Below are 21366 nucleotides of genomic sequence, written 5' to 3' on the forward strand. Positions count from 1 at the left end.
ATATCGAGTCTGTATGCATGCAGATTCTGCCAAAAGTTTACGGAGCACGCTTCGGCGTTTCAAATCTTGTGACGCATTCTGTGGAGTCGACATGATAGGTTCTTGCGTTCATGCACTAGTGCACCACAGGCGTGTGGTGAAGTACGCGTGAGATAATTCCTAATTTCTGCGGTGTAAGCCGTGTAAGGCGTGAGCAGCATCTGGCAACTGAAGCATGCTCAGTGATATTATGGCATGGACTGTACACCTCTACGGCTGCGCTCAATGGGCGCCACAGTGTTTTCAGCCATCGGAGGAGAGAGCGAAAATCGTAGACAGGAATGGCCTTACGTACTTGAGCAATGTATCAGTGTCAACGATCTCATTCGTGTCCTTGTTGATAGCATAGAGGAACAAATCAGACCTAGAAGAGAAAAAGAGCAAGTCAGGGCGGATGGGAGTTAGCACACGCACATGTTCACACTAGAGTGGCCCTTCCTAAAGAGAATAAAAACTGCACTCTGTTATTCACGTATGTGGAAATGTGAAGTATATTGATGGTGAAAACAATTTCTGTCCAATAAATAGAATACCATTAAATTTATGTAGCTGAAAGCGTTGCTACAAAAGTAGATTGCTACAGAGTGATATGAAAGTACCTTGGCCTCTGAAACCTTTTTCTTCAAAACTTACGATTCTGGGTGCTCCATTTCATCCTCGTGATGAGGTTCCAGCTTCGCCATCTTCACCTGGAATCCCGTAATGTTACCGAGGTACCTGCCATGAGAAAACGAATGGATTCAGGGCGAGCACGCAGCAGGAGAAGCGTTACGTTGCTCTGCAAAGGCTATGTGGGAGGAAGCGAAACCTCCAACGGCAGGGATGAAAAGGCCGTACCCAAGAATTCTGTCGATGTGCTGTTCAACGTGCACCGGAGGAGTATCAGTGACGAAAAGGACTAGTTTTGTCTCCGGCAGCACGTAAACCTGAAACCGGGAGTAAAAGAAGGAGGGGGAAAGAAATATACTTAATCCCCATGTTCCTCCATTTCATAACTTGTACAATAATGAGCTAATTTCTACGAGTTTAATCTCACGAAAGCAAGCAGGGCTTGCGCGAACGGAGCTCCCACTGAAGCCGTGATTTTTGGCAAGTATAAATGTAGTTATTACTGAGAATCGATTTCTTGTTGAGAGAAAGAGCAGGGCGCCCATGATCGCTCTACTAGCGCGCGGAAAAATAGAGTGAAACGGGTGAGAAGTGACGACAGCTGTGGACAGGGATGCAAAAAAGCCGCTCCATTTACTCACAAAGACGTTGGCAACGGCAGCATTGCCTCCCTCGGAGCCCTCTCGATCAACGGCCTTGACGTCGAATCCGTACATCTTCCCGCCGTCCAGAGAGAAGGTGACAACGGAGCGCACCACGCCAGTCACCGGATCGATCTGGAACTTTGACGACGCGTCCTCGGGCTTCTGGATGATCTCGTAACGGATGGCGCCGTTGAAGCCTGTGTCAGCGTCGCGGGCCTGTCCAAATGCCGAAGAAAACGCGTAAGTTCAGAAAACCGGAAGGATGAATGAAAGTTTGACCCCCCCCCCCCCTCCCTCCAAAAAAAAACAATAATAAAGGACACAGAACCATTTTGCAAGCAGCATAGAGAGCCTGATGAAGCACAGAATATATATATATATATATATATAAGCAGATAAATGAAGGAGAAATGAGGGTGCTCGTTATAATACATGAAGGAAAGAAGCCAACAGTCGGCGAGGCCAAGGAAAGCATTGGGGATTGTACTTTGTCCTTTTTTTTTAATTTTTACTTCGATAATCACATAAATTAGTAATGTAATCAGTTCAGGGGAAAGATAATCAAACGCAAAGTAGAAGGAAAAACAACGTGCCGATGGTGGGAACCGAACCCACGACCTCCGAATATCGCGTCCGGTGCTCTTCCAACTGAGCTACGTAACACCGAACTGTACGAAGGAACGTGACAATCGAATGATATTGCAGCACAATCTGCCCATATCAAAGCTTAAGACTGTCCAGTAAGGACAAAAGGCCGGATTAGTGAGGAATTTTACAAATCGGCATCCAATTTGAGTGTGCGTGGTAAGACCGCGGGTATTTAGTCTTGCCGGGGATTATGAGAACTGTTTCCGGAGGCTCTTTGGCTTCCACGAAAAGTATAGATGCAGGAAAAGCAGAGTGTATCATTGTGATAACAGTTGGTATATAGACGTCGTACTCACGTGTAGCTTGGTGACCTGGTAGCCGAAAGAGGCCTCGAGAGGCACGGCGGCCACGATGGGCTTGCCCTGGTGGTCGAAGACTGGCGAGTTGTCGTTTTCGTCACCCACGTTAACCACAATGAGGGCCTCGTCGAAAGCGACATGCGCCGACTCTTCCTCAGATTTTTTGCCCTTCTTGGCCACTGCGAGAGTAACGCCCATCCCCAAAAGAGGGCAGTTAGTTCCGTGATTGACTTGTGACTTAAAATGTCAGGAGCAGGAATCATACACAAGACATTACGGTTATTCGTTTTAGACGTAGCAATACAGAAGATTCTGCTAAAGGACAGCGTTACGTTAATCGCCTCTTCAGAAAATGGCGGGAAGTTATAAAATTGACCAGTTAAGTGTCTACAGAACAGTCAACTTCTCTTTTAACCCTGAAGCTCTACGCTCTACAACGGAGGAAATCCGCAGGTTGAAAGGTGCACGCCTTTTTCTTTTTTTCACTTTTTTGTCGTACACTTTCGTGTTCGCCAGGAGTAGAGTTCAAGCTTCAGCACCGGCAAGTAACAAACAGGGGGTACATGCATGTCATCTCTAATCCTTCTCGGCAGCGCCAGGACCAGTGCTAAGGCTTGGTTTCTCAGAGATGCTCAATTCATCACGTTCGATTACGTAACATCATTCTCTTGAGTTTCAATCAGGCTTGGAGCTGAGCTCGCGATCAATTTGGGAAACATCACTTTGGTTTGGTGAAAGCTGTTGTTTACCGTTCGGTCGCACTGTTTGACAACCCGCACGACCAACAGCAAGCAAAAGAAAAAAAAAACTAATTCTGAATTTTAAATTTTCCAAAACAGGAAATTCTCCTTCGCTTAACAAATGCGTAGTAATGAGTGAAGTAGCACTCACCCGCACTCTCCCGAACTGCTCGGCCAACCCTCTTCTTGTTCATGGCGCGTACTTTGACCACGTACTTGGGTATGGCCTCCCTGTCCAGGCTGGAGGTCACCGACAATCGGCCAGTGTCGGGCTCGATAGCAAAGAGTCCTGTGGAGTTTAGAGGTGGTGATGTTGTTGTGAACCAGATATATCCAGCGAACCCTACTGACTATATACGCAGTATTCGCGGCAATAAACTCACGTGCTTGAATGCTTCTTGTACCAGTTAACATATATTCAAAGTATCATGGCGCTTTTTTGTGATGCACCAACGCAGGGCACAAGCAGAAGAAGAAAGCTGAGACCATGCAGCGTTATCCGTGACATGCAGCGTTATCCGTGAGTCGAATGCGGATCGCTTCTAGACATGCCTATAGCCTTCACTGAACATTATTTATCACTAATGTTGTTCTATGCACTATTTCTAATGACCGATCTTCACGCACGTTTAACACACAGACGCGTTTAAGTGTAGGAGCTCTATGTGCAACCGCCATGGTCACTGGGCTTATTGTTTCATTACGTTACAGGACTAGGAAAAGCAGACCCATTTACTCTCGGTGGCAGCGGTATATCATGCATAGTTGTTTGTCTCATGCATAATCATGCATAATTTCTTCATTATTACAGCGCAAAGACGGACGGGACAAGAGGAGGACACAACAGCGCTCTTGTCCCGTCCGTCTTTGCGCTGTAATAATGAATGTATGTAACCAAGTCGCCCAAAATGTTGTATAATTTCTTCGTCTAAGCTGAAATCACGCGCACGTACGGTTTATCCAACTGTTAATATTTACAGATGAACAGAAAGACAAATGTTTACCGTTGTAGTTGTTGCCAACGATTGCGTACTGAACGGGTCTGTGGGCGATTTCTTCCGTTGCATTCAGATCGAGAATAACCTGGGGCGCCAGTTGGTTTTCGAAAACAAGCACCTCGTACATTCGAAGTGGGAACAGGCGTACGCCTTGCCCGCTGCCGATGATGATGTTGACCTGGAAGGCAAGGGGGGATATAGATTAGGGATGTTCATCATGCCAATGTTTCGCACTAGCGTTGAAAAAACGAAAAATAGAACAAAACACACGCATTCATCTTCGCTTTGCGCTCCATTGGCGCAAGTATGCGTCCCATGCCAACACAGATGTTAGCGCAAACTTCAAGCGCACTATTAGGCATGCTTCCTGTCAATATTTTAGAACTGTAAGCGTCTGATAGCTGCATGAAAAAAGAAAGCCTAGTATGCATTTTTATTTGCACAAAACTGTGACTTTGCATTGCCGTTCATTACACAAAGTTTGTTTCAAAGCCCCTGGCTAGACAGCTTAGGTAGTCGCCTTGCGAAGTTAATCCACGTGCAGACTGACTAATCACCCAATTAACGAAGACTTATCCGATGCCCAAACCTACGCACGCCAAATGAGGCCTCGGGCTACTTGAGCTTACTTCGGCGTGGTCAGACTTTGGTGGGTCTCCGTCGTCGGTGGCCGATACAACCAGACGGTAGTGGCTCTGGTGGATGCTGTCCAGTGCCTTGGCAAGTCTGATTTCACCCGTGTTCGGTTCTACCGAGAACGTGTCCACTTCATTTGGATCTGAACAAGATAGGAAAGGGCGTTGTGATGCCGAGATAAGGAGATTGACAACTGCCGTCGCAGTGCCATTACTTGGCGCTCATGCTCTCGCTTCTACGTACAAGATGTTACAAAAAGAGAGTCTCTTCGAGAAACGTCACAGAAGAGATTCGAGTGAAATGCGCACACAACTTTTATAGCCTTTGTTATTTAAAAGTTCTGAAATTATTCCCAAACGTGCAACGTATATTAACGACTCCCACCGCAACCAAAATCCATCAATAGACGTTTGTCATTCGCACGCCTGTATGCCGAGTGATATAATTTGCGCGACAATGACACCGCCATACACGACGATCGCGATTTTGCATATTGTTGTGACAATTAAATGACTAAGAGAGAACTTGCAATACGACGTCGAAGTTAGATAAATGTCCGTACCAATAAAATGGTTCTTAAAAATGTCAGACGCAGATCGCTGACCCACATGACTGCTGCAGTATACATTTGTCGCCGCTGCACGCGAGAGAAAAGAACGACATGCAAAAATATTTTGGGCTTCAGTGGAGGACTTACTGTCCAGAGTGTAGAGGAAATTGCCAGGTCCAGCATCCAGTGTATAGACAACGTCGCCGACGCGCGTGTTTTCGGCCACCTCGAGAGTGTAGACGGACTTTGGGAACTCGGGCACCACGTCATTGCGATCAGTCACTGTGACCCACAGCTTGGCCGTGGCGCTCATGCTGGGCTTGCCCTGGTCGTACGCCACCACGGTCATGTTGTAGAACTCCTGCTTCTCGAAGTCCAGCTTGCTCAGAGTCCATACGGTACCGTCTGCGAAAACAAATGACCGAGTACATGCAACGAGCACGCAATAACAACATTCCTCGGATCAGCTCTTTGCTAATTGACCCATATACTGCAATGCTGAAATTGCTCAGCGCCCAAGCTACGGGAGGTTGCTCAAGCTACGGGAGAAAATGACTCAGATTTGTTGCATGGTCTCAGTAAGACGTAGGCAGTGTGTCATACTGTATTTTTATGCATAAAAAATGTTAACGAACCCTAGTAGAGATGAGTCTCCACGCTTGAAGCGTGTTCATAACTTCAGTCACGAGTCTGACGTGGGAGGGAAGCAGATGCGTCTCACGCTAGCAAGACTTCCATCCTCCTCATGTCGCCTGTCTTCCAGTTCTCACATACTAAGACGGCAACTATATCACCTGGGATGGACACAAGTAGCTACACACCGTGCATTGGATAGGTCAATAGGGGTTAGAACATTGAGCAGAACTTCGATGTCGCAGGGCGAAAAGTAGTAAAAGATAAACAGCAGCAGCGAAATAAACCTTTCTTTTCGTAATATATAGCCGTTTATTGCTGTTTACCAGGTTTTACGTGCCATAATATTTTAATGATGGTAAAAATCGCATCACCAACCTTTGCTGTCAATGTAGAACTTGTTGTCATGACCACCTCCAAGTTTGTAGAAGACAAGCCCGTTTTCACCAGTGTCAGGATCGAAAGCACGGATTTGGGTGACCTGAGATAGAGAGGATATGTCATTCACGTATGTAATGGTAGACTGGGCAAGTACCTTTCGCCCATAGCCATGTAACCCATAAAAAAAAAAAAAAAAAAAAAAAAATCGGCTACCTTTTGGCCAGGGTCCAGGTTCTCGGGGATCTGAGCCAAGTACGGATCAGTAAAGAACCTTGGTTTCTCATCGTTGGCGTCGTCAACGGTAACTGTTATATTGACCGTGGAGTTCTGAGGAGGGTCTCCGTTATCCAAAGCCTGAATTAACGAAGAAAAAAAATTGAATGTTATTGTTTTTTTTTTTTTCTACCGTTGTGGTATTCTCGGAGAAATTTTCTAATGAGACAACAAAGTTGATGTAACTCACAAGAACATGGAAGTAGTACTTGAACTTTGTTTCCCTGTCTAGGATGCCAGTGGCGAAGAGTTCTCCTGTGTGCACATCCACGTGGAAGGGAAGGTCTGGGAAAAAAAAAGAATAACAATTTTATTTATTTATTATTTATTGATACCTCAAAGGCCCCATTTAAGGGGTATTTCATGAAGGAGGATTGCGAGATACTAAATTGAAAGCCACATTAAAGGCATACTGAAGAGAAATGTTTTTTGTTTGTTGTTCACGATCGACTTCGCGAAGCTACTGTTGGCATTCTTGGTACATTAATGGCAACCATTACATTGGATCGTAATAATAACCATAAATAGAATGCCAAATCTGTGAGGATAAAGCAATGGACGTGATCAGAAAAAAAAAGGGGGGGCGTGATCAAGTACAAAGGCAGTAAGAGTGAACCAGATTAACATGCTCTCTCAGCGTCTAAACAAAATTGTCGCAGCAAATACTGACGCATAGCCGCAGGTATAGTTTCAAAGTTTCGCCACGGAAGACCCGGTATTTGAGAGCCTTCTCGAAGGGTTAGACGCATGTAACCCACGTAGCTTCCCGCGAGAGAGATGTGGCACGCACTCTGGTCTTTCCTGGCGACAATGGCGTAGTCGACGGCGCCGTTCTTCCCGCGATCCTCGTCGACTGCTCGCAGCACGCCGAGCCTTGCGCGCTGCTCCTTGTAGTTGCCCTCAAGGATGCTGAAGCTGTACTCGGGTTTGACGAACGTTGGCTTGTGGTCGTTCACGTCCAGCACGGTGATGTTCACCACGATCAGGTTGGCCAGTCCGCGGCCGTCCGATGCCGACACGTTGAGGAGGTACACAGTCTCGGGTTTCAGTGCGCCCACCACGAATATTTCGCCTGCGAGCGAACGGGCCGTTTAAAATCATCACAGTAAACACTACCTGCTCGTCTTCGTTTGTAACAATGAACTTTCAAGTAGTCCAAATACAACTAGGTTTCGACCAAGTAAATCAAAGGCTTCATATTTTATGGTTGAGCTGTTCAGATAAAGGTGGTGCAACGCTTGCGAACGGTCGTTGACGGATTGCACTGTCACTGCACCCAAATGAATTCATAAGTATGAACAGGTATGTGCTTCCTTGTAATAGAAGTGCTCCACGTTTATGCAGCAAATTTGTGATGATGCGAAGAAGTTTGCCGCGAATTTATATGCATAACGTTAATAGATCATTAGGAAGTTGCTTGAGGATGTCACCAAATAGTAGCCCTAACAAGTGTGCACTGACTTTTCTCCGAACATAGGTTTAGCTACCGGATAACTCTTACGTAAAAAGTGCAGCGAGTTCTTTATTTAAAATCGGGAATTGCGGCCTCTGCACGGTTCGCCATTATAATCGCAACAGCCGGAAAGTTTTGGTGCTAAATTGGGCAGTAAGTGGTGTTTCAAAGACTCGACGTATAACTCGACAACTCACCCGTCTGGCGGTCGATGCGCACGTTGCCCCGGGCGCCGGACACGATGGAGTATTCGACCTTAGAGTTGGGGCCCTTCTCGTCAGCATCGATGGCAGACACCTGGGCAACACGAGCGCCAGGTCGTGCCGTCTCCGGCAGCAGCACCCGCAGGGGCCCGTGCTGGAACGTGGGTGCGTTGTCGTTCTCGTCCTCTACCTTGATGGTCAGATACGTCGTCGATGACAGGTTGCCCAAGTCTCTGGCAGTCACCTGCACACCGAGAGCAGTCACATGCAGCCGGGACTTTACGATGCACCACAAATCATAATGAACTCTTGTACGAGCGTTTATACATTTGCTCATTTCTGAATCTGCTAACGTGAATATACGCTGTTACTGTCAATGCCCAAAGTTAGCAAATTTGCGCAATTATATAATGTGTGTGTGTGTGTTTTTTTTTTTTTTTTTTTTGGGGGGGGGTCATCTTTAGTGACAATGACAGCCTAATTTGAAACTACGAACACAACGTTTTTACATGGAGTACTGGAAGACAGCGAGGAGTTCTGATTCAGAAAATCGCAAGGCACTCTTGAAGGGCGTTTCAAGTACTTTTTTCCATCTGTTCTGTGAGCGCATACATTGCTGTATGCAGAAGCATGCAGCAGTGTGAAAATTGCGCGCTGCTCACCAGAAGCTCGTAGCGATCAGCGAGTTCACGGTCGAGAACGGTGACCGGGTTTCCGCCGCTGAATATTACCACGCCGGAGTCGAGAATAGTGAAGAGGTCGCTGCCAGAACCACCTAGGGAGTAGTGGACTACCGAGTTGTTGCCGCTGTCGTTGTCGACGGCCATGATCGTCGGGTTCTGTTGACAGTGAACGGAGCAGCAAGATCGCGTGTTAATGGGACGAGATTCGGAAGTGAACGCGACACAGCGCTTCCTGTTTGCGCAAAACTATGACAACGAGGATATTGCGAGGGATAAAAACACCGAAAAGGATGCACGGGAAGCATGGAAGCCCAACACTTGCTTGGGATTCAATGTTTCACAAGAAGAAGAAAAAACAGTTGTTCGAAAAAAAAAGAAAGTGGGTGCCTTTCAAAACCCGGAAGAATCCCTATGGGTTGGCAGCATCAGCGCGCCTCTTTCCTTGAAACTATTACGAGGTATGATTAAATGCGAGATGTTGGCATGGAAACGGTGTTAGCATGAGAGCGATACATAAAACGCTACGTTGTTCACGATTGGACTGCAACGGCCGGTTATGAAAAAGGTGTAATCTCTGCATATGGCATCGTTAAGATGGGCCTGGGGGTTTCTAATTTTTATACATCGTGTCAACACGCATTCGACTTTGCTTTCCCGCTTGGATTACACCCATGGCGAGGGAGATGTTTCCTCACGCAGGCTGGTTAGACTGATGAGATTGATTACGCATAACATTTGCTTGAATAAATTTGTCACAAACAAGATAGAAACTTAAAACGTCTGCTGTTTTTTTTTTTTTTGCTTTTTTTTTACATAATTCCTCAAGCAGCCACACAAAACCTCCGACCATCATCTTCGCACAGTCACTTAACGACGCAAGGTACGAATGATTCAAACAAAGTATTTTGCTTACCACTGTGACTAGAGTTCCAGGAGGGGAGTTTTCTCTGATGGTTCCTTGATAGGATTGCATAAACGTCGGTACCTCGTCATTCACATCGACAACCTCCACGGACACTTCGCTGACGCTCTAAAGGTAGAAGGAAAAGTATCAGTTACACTGGATGCCTCTTGTGCCGTTACGCTTTTGAACAAACTAATGCATAGCGTCGACTCTGGCATAATAAGATAAACTAGAAATGCACTTATGGATCCTGATGTTTACGCTGAGCCAGAATATCGACTGATTCATTTTCAGTTACCATCTTATAGCGGAGACATGCACACCCGCACAGATGACAGCTTTCGTGGATCAGCTGCACTTACCACTTTAGTTGTGGGTCGTTTCTCCTCCAGCATGACTGTAAACGTGTACTTGCTTCGCTTCTCGCGATCCAAGCCGACCTTCGTGAATATCTCCCCGTCCTGAGGTGAGCATCGCAGAGTAAAACGTATAATTAAATTTCTCCGATTAATCCAGAATACGTCAGCTCGAAGTAAGAAAAAAATATCGGCACCATTTACCTTTGTAATGTTGAAGAAGGGCCGCACTTCTGTGTTGATAATGCTGTAGCGCATCTGGCTGTTTGCGCGGATGGTCCTGGTTTGGAGCTCCACCTGGCCTACGATGGCGCCGGGGATGTTCTCGAGAACCTTGAACTTGTAGTGCAGCTGGTCAAATCGCGGGTCGCGCTCCTCGGCCTCGCTCACGTAAATCTTCATGGGAGCCTGCGCGTGTGTTCGAGGAGCGTGTTTCATTACTTCCCGCAGGGCCAATCGCAGCCCACTTTTCATATAACGGTACTACTACTTAGAGACCCTTCATCCAGAACTAAAAATAAGCCATTCCAGACAAAGCTGTCATAAGGTGCAATGAGCGCAGACCTAGATGGAAACTGCTGCAAATTGCTTCCAATTCCCGATAGCGTGGGAGAGTGAATAGCTGGATGTTCTAAGTCCAGCTTGCAGGCCTCTTTTCTAATCTTGGCCGCTACCATGTTGGTACGCGGTCATCAAGAGTACTGCCAACATCAGTGGTTCACCGAAGAGTGAATGTAGCACTCGACAACACATGCCACAACAATGGCCTCTTATTTCTTTTTGGATACCGCGTCAATTATAGGCAAGACAAACCTAATGTAAGCGCTCATTTTATAGTTATGAAGATTGCTGAGTAGATAAGCTAGCATAAAAAAAAAATGTGTGGGACACTTAAGACCCACATTTAATGAGTGAATGCCGTCTGCGGATTATAGCTATAATGCGTTACTTTGTCTCACACATACTAGTTAGCAAACAGTCGTAAGCTACCACATTATGTATAAAGACAACCCAACATATATATAAAGCCCCGCTAGCTTTAACCAAACCTTACGAACGTGCCAGCGTGGTAGCGTGTCTGAATCGGGATGCAAGGGCGCTGGGTTCGACTGCCATTTCAAAGTAGCTATTCATGTTCGCCGCTCCTGCTCTGTCATATCTCGGCCATGTCACGTGGTTTCATGACGTAAAACAGTCCACCGACCAATCAGTGACCGACTAAGTCACTTACCAACTTCCACCTGACAGTGGCATGCTCGTGCTTTTTCGCTTACAACGCCAACGCTGATAGTGCCGACGACAGTTCGTTTTTTTTTTTTTTTTGTCTAAAAGCGGAGTCTTTAAAGAAGTCAAGTCAATAAAAAATGAGTCAGCAGGCAGGCCGAGCAAAACAAAAAAAAAAAAAAGATGAATGCTTACCGCTGCCTTCCAGAGGCCGTCGTTGGCTTCCACGGTAAGTGAGTACTCTTGGCTCTCCGATATATCGAGCGCCCTGGTAATGTTCACCGTTCCCAGGACAGGGTCAATCATGAAAGGCACTGCGGAGAAAAGATGGCGAACATGCGTTACAGCCGAGCAATGTGGCCTTAAAACTTCAGCATGTACAGAGAAGTGGTCGCCACTACAACCTCTGTACATTAGAACGTATAAAGCGTTTAGGGCGCAATTATTTCTAGCGCTAGAAAGAGTGCATCTGGACATCTGGTAATGAGGGCGATTTCCGCCTAGCTTTGAAGGGGTATTAAGACAACGAGCCGAGAATAAATTAAAGAACTGTCGTGAACACTTGCTGTTAGTACTAGTCGATGAAATTTGGTGGAACTGCAACGCATTCATTGCTTGCATACGTTTCAGTACAAAAAGTAACTCTACATTACTAGACACGTCGAATACGGCGCGGCGCACCGTACATCACGTGTGTACAGTGACTTGCAAAGTAACATAACGCGACAAAACAGCGGTGATCGTATACAAAAACATAACAGAAACAAATTTCTTGACTATCACGACTTTCAAACGCCTGCCTTGACGTGCCACACACACACACATATATATATATTATCCACGCCATTGCGTCGAGGCGTTGTCTCCACCATGATTTTGTCTGAACACCTGAGCGTTGTAGGATCGATCAGCGAAAACAAAAAATAATGCCCCTCAAAAATAAACATCTGACTCCACCTAGAGAAAAGAAGTGACAAAAGGATAACAAACAATTGAAAGCCGGGCAGTCAAGCGTAAGAAAAGTTTACCAGCTGTTCTGTTCGCCTTTCTGCTCGACAGAGCACACCGAGGGAGAGAAAATCGAAACCGCGATGTTATCGCTTTTGAGCTGCTTGGACCGAACGACAGATAAACCGCGTGTCGTGGCGTCGATGGAAAGCCGTGCCAGCCGTGTCGTTTCGCGGTTTTCTTTTTAACCCCCGCCCGAACCTATCCGAGTTTGTTGCGTGATTACAGCAGCGTTACGTGGCCTCAACAGCATATTGAAGGATATCTTTTGCTGGAGTGTTGCCACGAAAAGGTTGAGTGCGCTTCTATTATAGCATAAATTATACAGTCCACGCGCAAGACTCGTATATTAGTTGCCCCGAATGTTGATTTTAATAGCTTGAAATGAATCCCTTCCTCTTGCTTTGTGAATAGGCAGAAAACGAGTTCTCACGGCAGCTCCATAGTTTCCGTGCAGACGGAAAATAATGCAAAATAGACGATGAAACGTTTCTGCGTACGGAATGTTGCGACGTCTCATGCTGGGACAGACTGCCTGTTCTAGAAATCAGTTTCGCTGGCCTAACGTTCGTAGTTTGTCTAACGTCTCTCCTGCAATGGCCAGATGTGCTGTAAACGCTGTCAGGTTACAGGCATTGTGGTGCAGAGTGCAAGCAAATTGATTTTAGTGCGCAGAGTATAAAAATGATGTTCACATCTACTAGACTACAGTGCATTTTAGCCTGCCTGAATAGGGAGGGCAGATATATTAACACACAATATGTTATGATGTCATAGCTTGACGCGTGTATGCATTTAGCGGATTGACACGTTTTAGTTAAGGAGTTCGCATAGATTTCTTGCAAGCACTTTGACCTTAAAAACCGGTGTTTTATTGCTAAATTTCCCGCGCCTACCACTTCCTCTTCAGTACTAACAAAGTAAACCAACAACAACTATTAAGTATCCATGCTCTTAGCACGGCTACACATTAAATAAAGCAGTAACGGAGAATGTGGTGCGCACCTCTCTTGCTGGTGCCCCGGGCAAAAGAGTAGGTCATGTTGGTGTTCATTGGCGAATCAGGATCTGTAGCCTTGACGGTGTCGATAACCGTTCCCACAGATGCACTTTCCGAAACGAACTCGTAGTACGCCTCTTTCTCAAACTGCGGAGGACTGTCGTTGACGTCCTGGATGAAAACAGCAACCTGGAAAAAGAAGCGAGCGTATTGTTTCGTTATGCCAGGCCACGTTTGACTGAAAATCACGTTAACAAGACTGAGTTTTTGAACCCTCCCAGGACTTCGCCAGGGAGCAGCATGCCTCCATCTAGGACTGCAAGAAAACACTTTCATGAACAATCCATGGTTTTTCACTTACGGTGGTGGAGCCTGTCCGAGAAGGAGTACCCATGTCCCTAGCAGCCACAATAACCAGGTGCAAAGCGGCTTCGGGAACCTTGTATTTGTCCCTATCCAACTCGGACACCACCCTCAGCACCGCCTGCAAAAGGAAGTGGACCCGCGAAGCGCCGTCAGATACAAGCGACAGCAAAATTCTCAACTACGGCGATGAAAAAAAAAAAATAATAATAAGGTAGAAAAATCTTCTACTGCTTTAGCAATATCAGACTCTTGCAACTTTTGGCACAAATTGGTACTGATGTAGACAGCTATAGCATCTCATTTATGTTCAATTAATGTCCAAACGTTTATTCGCAGTATAGTAAGCCCTTTTTAGGCGCCCTCTATTGGTGCACGTGGCACGAAAACTGCTAAATAGTTACAGGTGTTTGCCGACATCCCATATGAAGAGTAAACTTAAGGCACGAGATGAGTAAATATTTGGCAACCAATGACTTCAGGTGCCAACGCATCATACCCTTGTGCGTTACGTTTTTTCTTTGTTTCCAGAATTTCTAACAGTACTTTATGAACCGCAGCGTGGCGCAGTTATCCGGGATAAGTACTAAAGTGGCGTATCCAGGACCCAGTTGTTTCATGGAACAAGTTCCGTTTTTCGAGTAAAACACATGCAGAAAAGAAATATTCTGTGGAAATTTCTTTTAAGCGCACCCCGTTTTCGTTGACGCCAAGCCGGAATTGGTTCTCGTTGTTACCATCGACGATGTAGAGCTCTACTTGTCTGTTGATTCCATCGTCGTAGTCGGCGACGGGAAGCTGGACGTAAGCACCAACACTCGGAGGTCCTGTAAGAGCAGCGTCCGGATGTAAACCGCCGCCGCATACGACGCATGCGTGTGCCTCGTCATGCAGCAAGATTATAGTTCGAGCGCCGCTAGCAAATTTAAGTGTCTATTAAACATGCCGTAAAAGCATAGTTTCGTTTTCACTTTGACGTAGCTACTGTATACTGGCGCCGACGAATCACAGCAGACTTGAACAAACAAAAACTGCTTACAGGGCCTTCATGTTCAACTCAACTGCGCCAAACGTGACAAAAAAAAAAAAAAAAAAGCTAAGTTAAGCTGAAATTTTCTTCTATCATAAAAGCAGTACAGCCAGAATATTTGCAAGAATATAAATCCTTGTTCAATGACATGAGTGCTTCACCTTCAGTGACGTTCAGAAAGAAGGTGTCGTTAAGGAACGTCGGTGTCCAGTCATTAGTATCCTTGATGACAATATGTACACTTGCACGGCCCTGAAGAAAGAAACGAAAATGCCGTTATATTCATCACCGCGTTAACGCGAATATATAATGGACTGAAATAAGGTAAACACAAAATGAGGTCCCTGCACGTACCGTGTTGTTAGCGGAGTCGACCGCTAGAACTTTGAGCATGAAATCTGGCGTCTTCTCACGATCCGGAATTATCCTGACCGATATAATGCCAGTAGTTTCGTCCATGCTGAAGTCTTCTCCTTCATTTCCTAGAACGAGAAAAAAGTCGCTCTCGTCAGGACACTATGAGAATCGATCGTTGAAAAAAAAAAAAAAAAAAAAAAGCATATCGTGTGACTGCGCACCTTCAATAATGTAGTAGCGAATCTTTCCAAGGTCCAAGCCGTCGCGATCCGCGGCGCTGAGATGAGTGACCGTCTGGCCTGGTGGCGTGTTCTGAAGCCGGGCATTAAAAACGAAGCTCAGACATCACGCTACCCTAATATATCCCTGATCGCTAGCATATGCGAAGTTAATAATATACGTACCTCTTCCAGTTCAACGACGTAATCATTTTGTTCGAAAACCGGGCTGTTGTCGTTGACGTCTTCCACGTAAACCTTGACTCTGCTACTTCCCGAGCACTTGTAGTTGCTGGCTGTGACCTGTTTTCAGTGGAAACGTAAAATAGCCTCATACATTATAAGCTTGGTTACTATGGCAATGTAGCAATTATGGAAAATATACTTATTGTTGGCGTATGCTTTCGCATGCTCAGCTCTGGTCAGCATGAATATATTAACAAATAGCCGTTTTCACACGTACCGTGAGCGTGTAGACACCTTGAAGAATAGTCGGCATGCTATCTCTGTCAAGGGGCTTCTTCACTCGCAGTGAAATAAGGTTCTGCTTCGTGTCCAACATGAAGTTGTCATCGGAATTGTCTTCTGTTATTTGATAGGATATCTGGCAAGTAAAAGTAAGAAGAAAAATTAAATGCAGCAATTTAAACCACATTGAGCGTCTCTATACGCAACGTATAACTACTACTGAAGCTAAAAACAAACCTCTGCAAAGTGTTTTTGCCTACCTTTCCAAACTTTTCAACGTCTTCGGCGATAAGGTTAGGAAGAACAATTGTATCAGGAGGCGAGTTCTCTTGAATGGAGGCGAAGTATTCGGTGAACGGGAACTTGGGACACCTAACGTTTTTGTCAGTCAAGCGAACCACAACCTGGAAGAACAGCCAAAAATTTACCACATCGTCACTGTCATATGTCCACTCGTTCAATGCGCGCATCACTGGTGCGATGCCACTTGCATACGTACGCCTGCTTCGGCCTGGTGCTGCGGGTCATTCTTGTTGACGGCCACCACCATGAAATGATAGACGGACTGTTTCTCCGCGTCCAGACGTGTCGTTGTAACAATTCGTCCCTGCAAGAATAAATGAAGGTACAATCATTCCTGTGCATCCCGGCTGCACACATTTCCATTGCTGGCACATGCAGAAGCCAGTTTGACAGCGAAGTTGATCCAAACTTATTCACGCAAAGTGTTGCAAGGCCACCACGATCGCGATTTAGTAACTTGCAATTCTTTTCTACTACAACACCTGTTTGTTCAGAAGCGTTTCGTTTATCAATAGTCACACTGAAGTCCCTGGCTGCGGCGATTAGCTCGTTGAACCTGTTGACTAGAACAGCTTTCTAAAAAAAGCCTGTTAGCTATTACGGGATGGTGACAGAACAGCTATCCAGAATGTAGTTTGCTGCTGGAAGAAAAAAGGGCCACCTTTGTGCAGAGGACCACGCCAACATGAGCCCTCAGCTATTCATTACGCCCCTGGATAAGCGTGTGGTCGGGTTCTAGCGTGTGCTTTCATAGGGTTCGCAGTAATGCACAACGACAGCACTGGAAAAATGCGACAAGCTTACGTTCTCAAGCCTTCGGGAAAACCTTGAATGATCCGACTTAGGTCCTATCGTTAAATAAAAATTCCCGCAATTCTGGCTTAGAAAAGGTGCACAGCTACTCACCGAGTCGTGGTTGATGGAGAATCGGCGCACGTGGGAGCCATCGTCACCGGTTATGTTGTACCAAACGGGGCTTCCGTTGGGTACCGTGGCGCGCGCCTCGAGTACCGTCGAGCCCGCTTCGATGATGGACGCTGAATCCACCGTGTACTGGACCGCAGAGAAGGCCGGTGTGGGCTCGTCCACCGAGTCCTTATACACCTCCACACGCATCTCCACTGCACTGCGCACGTAAGTGAGGAATACGCTTTTAACTTGGCGCGCAATAACTATCAACGGCATTCTCATGACTGTTCAGGTTGTAGCTGTCTTTTTTACTTATCCATAAAACTAGACACATTATTAAAAACAAAAATCCAGAGGGTCTGACAGAGTTGTAGCGTTATTATCAAGCCTTTGCCATTTAAAAAAAAAAAAGAAAAAAAAAGTTCGTAGTAGATATATTGGTGGTATTACAATTTCCTTCCTACGGTGAGCGGCTGTCATCGATCCACAACTCTCACGATGGCGGGGCGGATATCACATAACAACTGAGCACACCATTAAGCAGAGCGTATACAATCCGCCTCCGTTCCTAGCTTCCCATCTCTTGAAATTCCTCGCCCCATCCCAGCGAGATATTTTTCCTACGAAAACAAAATCAGCCTCCATTTTTTCTCGACGAAAAATGTTACGAGAAGCATGGCGCTACAAAGCTCCCCGCTCAACTGTATCTCTAAAAATGCATCGTAAATTTGGTCATTTCCTTTCAATCAGGGTGTTATCTAAGTCTCCAGGTGGCAGAGGGCAAAGAGCGGGGCTCAATGAGTGGATACCTCATGAGCGGGTAGATCGAGCTGTCAGTGGCCACTATTCGCAACAGTTCGGTGCCAGGCTGGAGAGGCTGCGTGGCAAACACTTGTCCCGTCTTGGGGTGAATCGAAAAGCGTTGGCTCGGAGGGTGCAGTTCGAACTTGATGTCGTTGTTGCCACCGGCCGACGAGTCGAGATCGATGGCCTGTACACGGTAGACGAGCTCGTTCTGCGATGTGGTCTCTGGAATCCGGAGTAGCCGAGGCATGGATAGGAACTCTGGAGCGTTGTCGTTCACGTCGTTCACGGTAACCTGCAAAAAGTGGTAGGGGCCACGCACTGTGAAACAACCGCACCTCATTTTCCTGGTGCGAGAAGCACTTTTATATAATTCGAGCTTCTTGGGTTTTCCAGCTTTGCGACGAGGTTATTCGAACTTCACAATTCCCGTCGGTGCCCATCAATAAATTTTGGCATACAGACTCGAAAGGTGAAATGAGCTGTTCACTACGACTGCCTTGGAAATGTGCAGATCGCACCTACCAGATTGCTAGACATCGGGATTAAATGTTTGCCTGATCAAGACGTATAGAGAAAACCCAATGTATTAAAATACTCGCGCCTATAAATAAGGTTATGCACCGTTCTGGCTCATTAGCTTTGCAATTCAACCATGCAAAGTTTGATAACGCCTAGCTTAGGGGAGGCTGGAGACTTGCAATTGAAAATTAAAAGCCAGTAATCAAATGAAGTGAACCTTCTTTCATTCATTTCTTATTACCAGAGCCCATAAAACGCTCTCACATCAAGAACGCTATGCTTCAGGACTCAGTGCATACTGGAAAGAATAGCTAAAGAGTGAGACCCAGTGCGAGTCAGCACCCACCTGCACGATGGAGGTGGCGAACTGGGGTTCGGGGGCGTCGTCGCGTGCCTCGACGAACACCTCGAGGTGCTTGACCTGCTCGTAGTCGAGCGGTGCCACCAGCGTGATCTTGCCCGTCTGCGCGTCGATGCGGAACGTCTCGCGGCGAGTGGCGCGCGCTATGCGGTATATGACTTTTCCCGCGCTGCCGGGGTCTGGATCCGAGGCGTGCACCTGCACCAGCGGCACGTTGGCCGCGTTCTCGTCCACGCTCACGCTGTACGCGAACCGGTCGAACACGGGCGGGCTGTTGTGCGTGCTCGACACCCGGACGAGGAGGAGCGTCTTGCCAATATTGGATGCGGCGCCATGGTCCTGCGCGAACACCTCCATCTCGTAGCTCAAGTTCCTCATGGCGTTGAGCGGCAGGTTGGCGGCCATGCGCACCAGGCCGGTCTTGGCGTCGATCTCGAAAATGCCGTGCGTGTTCTTGATCCAGTAGGTGATCTCGCCGTTGTTGGCCACGTCCAGGTCGATGGCGTGCAGCTGGATCACCGAACGGCCGGCCTGCGAGTCGTGCGGGATGCTGACTGTGTATCGCTCTTTCTCGAAACGCGGTGGGTTGTCGTTCTCGTCGACGACTTCGATGCTGACGGGGGCCTTCACGTCAAACTTGCCGTCCGAGGCGGCCACGGCGAACTCGTAGGAGTCGCGGCGTTCGCGGTCCAGCACTTGCGATGTGCACACGTCGCCCGTGCGTGCGTTCACAGTGAACGGCACGTCCTTGTTGAGGATCTCGTACGTAAGCTGGTCCACAGAGTCGCCGCTTTCCGCGTGTATCTGCGCCACACAGCATAAAGAAGCACGTCACGCAAAGAGTCCACAACACTATCCAAAATGATTTACTGTTAACGCATTACTCGCCAAAGGATGTAACTGCACATATATAAGCAACTTACGCTCAAGAAGCAGTGCCCAGAAGGAAGGTTTTCTGGTAGTGACGCTGAGTATGCCGTTTTCGAGAACGTAGGTGCATGGTCGTTCGAATCCAGAACATCAATTGTAACCATAGACAGTCCATAGAGGGGTGTATTGTGAGCTGAAAGAATACAAATTTCAAGTTATGAGTTGAGGACTGCAAGTTTGGGGGAATTAATGACCGGCCAATCATTTTCCCCGTAGCAGTAAGAGGTAGTCAAGAAAAGGACGCGACGCTGAGCCGTAGTCGGCTATTCATGATAGCTTGGCGGAAGACAAGAGAGAACCAACTATGAGTGAACGGAATTGGCATATGCGCAGAACAAATTATCGACACCTGAAATGACGACTGCGAAACGACTGTTCCTATTCTGTCGACGCTGTATGTCCACTAATCATTCAAAACAATTTTACACCGAGCGGCGCTGTTGTCTAACTGATATTATCGCAACGTGGCATAAGGTGGTAAAGTGCTCACAGTCTTTGGCCTGGACCAGCATGACGAATTGTTTCTTGCGGTCGTAGTCCAGGAGGTTGACAGTTGCGGGGTTGACACGGATTTCGCCCGTCTGGTGATCGATGAGGAATATATTATCGTCGTTGCCACTGGAGATATTATACGTGATTGTGTTGTTTTGTAAGTCCTTGTCTGAGGCGAAAAGCTGGTGAGGAAAAAAAAAAAAAACGGAGTTAGCACAGGGAGAATTTCAGCGCAGCAGGATTGTAAACATCATCCTCTATGGGAGGTTCGATGTTTCGATGGCTTTTATTTGCATAAATTGACGCCACACACCATACATCGTCTCCACTGTTGCTCTGAGGTGCCGAGAATGAGTGACCGCTCTAATAATAATAATAAAAAAAAGCTTCCCGATAGGTATACGATAAAGAGAGTTTAACTCCCAGCTCGGCCAAACACATTTGGCGAGCAAAGTGCAACAAACGCCATTCAAGAAGCACATATTGACCCGGCATGTAATTCTCTTTTTCACTGCTTACTTATACTACAGAAAATGAAGAAGGAACAGATAATCAGTGTTCCTTATTCAGTGTTTTCGATTCCCTCTGAGGCGTTTATAATAATTATAGAATTGTAGACATTCGCTGATGCCACCCACTGAGTCATTTCGAATTTAAATCTTTTTATATTGGTTCTTCCGCAGTCTTGCGCTAAAAATAACGTTGTCTTTCGCTGCCTTCGCGAAACAAGAAGCCTAAGTTACAGTTTCCTGCCCCTCCGTGTACCGAGGCGCGCACTACAATTAACATCTGTGAACCGAATAGCTATAGCCTAGCTATCATAGAACTGCTTTTCGATCATTTAGATGACCACAATTGCACACGAAGCTTTATGCATGGTTACTTGCGCCAGCATTAAGCGAGGGCTCACGTTTTCTGAACGCAGGATTCGAGCTCGCAAACGCCACTACTGCCGCTAACAGTCGCCGCATGAGAATGCTTGCGTCGACACCTGAACAGTCTACGATGTTAAACCTGTAACGTGCCGCCCGCTAGAGCATGCAGGAGAGGAGCCTTACCTTGATGATGACGCGGTCGGTGGCGTACTTCTCGAGCACAGTGCCCTTGTAGCTGGAGTGTGAGAAGACGGGCGGGTAGTTGTTGACTTCCTTGACGTACACGGTCACCTGGACGCCCAGCGTGCGGGTCTCAGGAGAACCATCATCGGTGGCAGCCACCACGAGCGCGTACTCTGTGCGGGACTCCAGGTTCTTGCGCACGTACAGCTTGCCTGTGTCTGCTTCGATGCCAAAGAACTCTGCGTGTGCGCCAAGAGGAAGACGACGGGG

General features: G+C 46.8%; 1 protein-coding gene across 1 annotated transcript in view; it reads right to left on the reverse strand.

The window, feature by feature from the left end:
* LOC146202354 (protocadherin Fat 3-like) overlaps window positions 1-21366 on the reverse strand; it is a 148120-nt gene that overhangs the window by 6829 nt on the left and 119925 nt on the right. The window contains exons 24-58 of the mRNA XM_084588125.1: window positions 21097-21335; window positions 20037-20220; window positions 19540-19679; window positions 18602-19420; window positions 17739-18028; window positions 16927-17146; window positions 16217-16324; window positions 15978-16121; window positions 15713-15853; window positions 15436-15552; window positions 15253-15343; window positions 15029-15156; window positions 14836-14926; window positions 14338-14471; window positions 13643-13765; window positions 13287-13470; window positions 11469-11587; window positions 10254-10457; window positions 10056-10154; window positions 9703-9819; window positions 8769-8945; window positions 8101-8350; window positions 7241-7522; window positions 6641-6735; window positions 6391-6531; window positions 6175-6277; window positions 5311-5568; window positions 4607-4755; window positions 3984-4155; window positions 3131-3268; window positions 2237-2418; window positions 1290-1508; window positions 877-965; window positions 673-756; window positions 335-403 (exon numbers count right to left, since the gene is read on the reverse strand). Of these exons, the coding sequence (XP_084444251.1) occupies window positions 335-403; window positions 673-756; window positions 877-965; window positions 1290-1508; window positions 2237-2418; window positions 3131-3268; window positions 3984-4155; window positions 4607-4755; window positions 5311-5568; window positions 6175-6277; window positions 6391-6531; window positions 6641-6735; window positions 7241-7522; window positions 8101-8350; window positions 8769-8945; window positions 9703-9819; window positions 10056-10154; window positions 10254-10457; window positions 11469-11587; window positions 13287-13470; window positions 13643-13765; window positions 14338-14471; window positions 14836-14926; window positions 15029-15156; window positions 15253-15343; window positions 15436-15552; window positions 15713-15853; window positions 15978-16121; window positions 16217-16324; window positions 16927-17146; window positions 17739-18028; window positions 18602-19420; window positions 19540-19679; window positions 20037-20220; window positions 21097-21335 (6100 nt within the window). The remainder of the gene's footprint in view (window positions 1-334; window positions 404-672; window positions 757-876; window positions 966-1289; window positions 1509-2236; window positions 2419-3130; window positions 3269-3983; window positions 4156-4606; window positions 4756-5310; window positions 5569-6174; window positions 6278-6390; window positions 6532-6640; window positions 6736-7240; window positions 7523-8100; window positions 8351-8768; window positions 8946-9702; window positions 9820-10055; window positions 10155-10253; window positions 10458-11468; window positions 11588-13286; window positions 13471-13642; window positions 13766-14337; window positions 14472-14835; window positions 14927-15028; window positions 15157-15252; window positions 15344-15435; window positions 15553-15712; window positions 15854-15977; window positions 16122-16216; window positions 16325-16926; window positions 17147-17738; window positions 18029-18601; window positions 19421-19539; window positions 19680-20036; window positions 20221-21096; window positions 21336-21366) is intronic.

This window comes from Amblyomma maculatum, chromosome 1 (assembly GCF_055883805.1).
Source record: "Amblyomma maculatum isolate TAMU_Amacu chromosome 1, ASM5588380v1, whole genome shotgun sequence".
In the NCBI taxonomy this organism is placed as follows: domain Eukaryota; kingdom Metazoa; phylum Arthropoda; class Arachnida; order Ixodida; family Ixodidae; genus Amblyomma; species Amblyomma maculatum.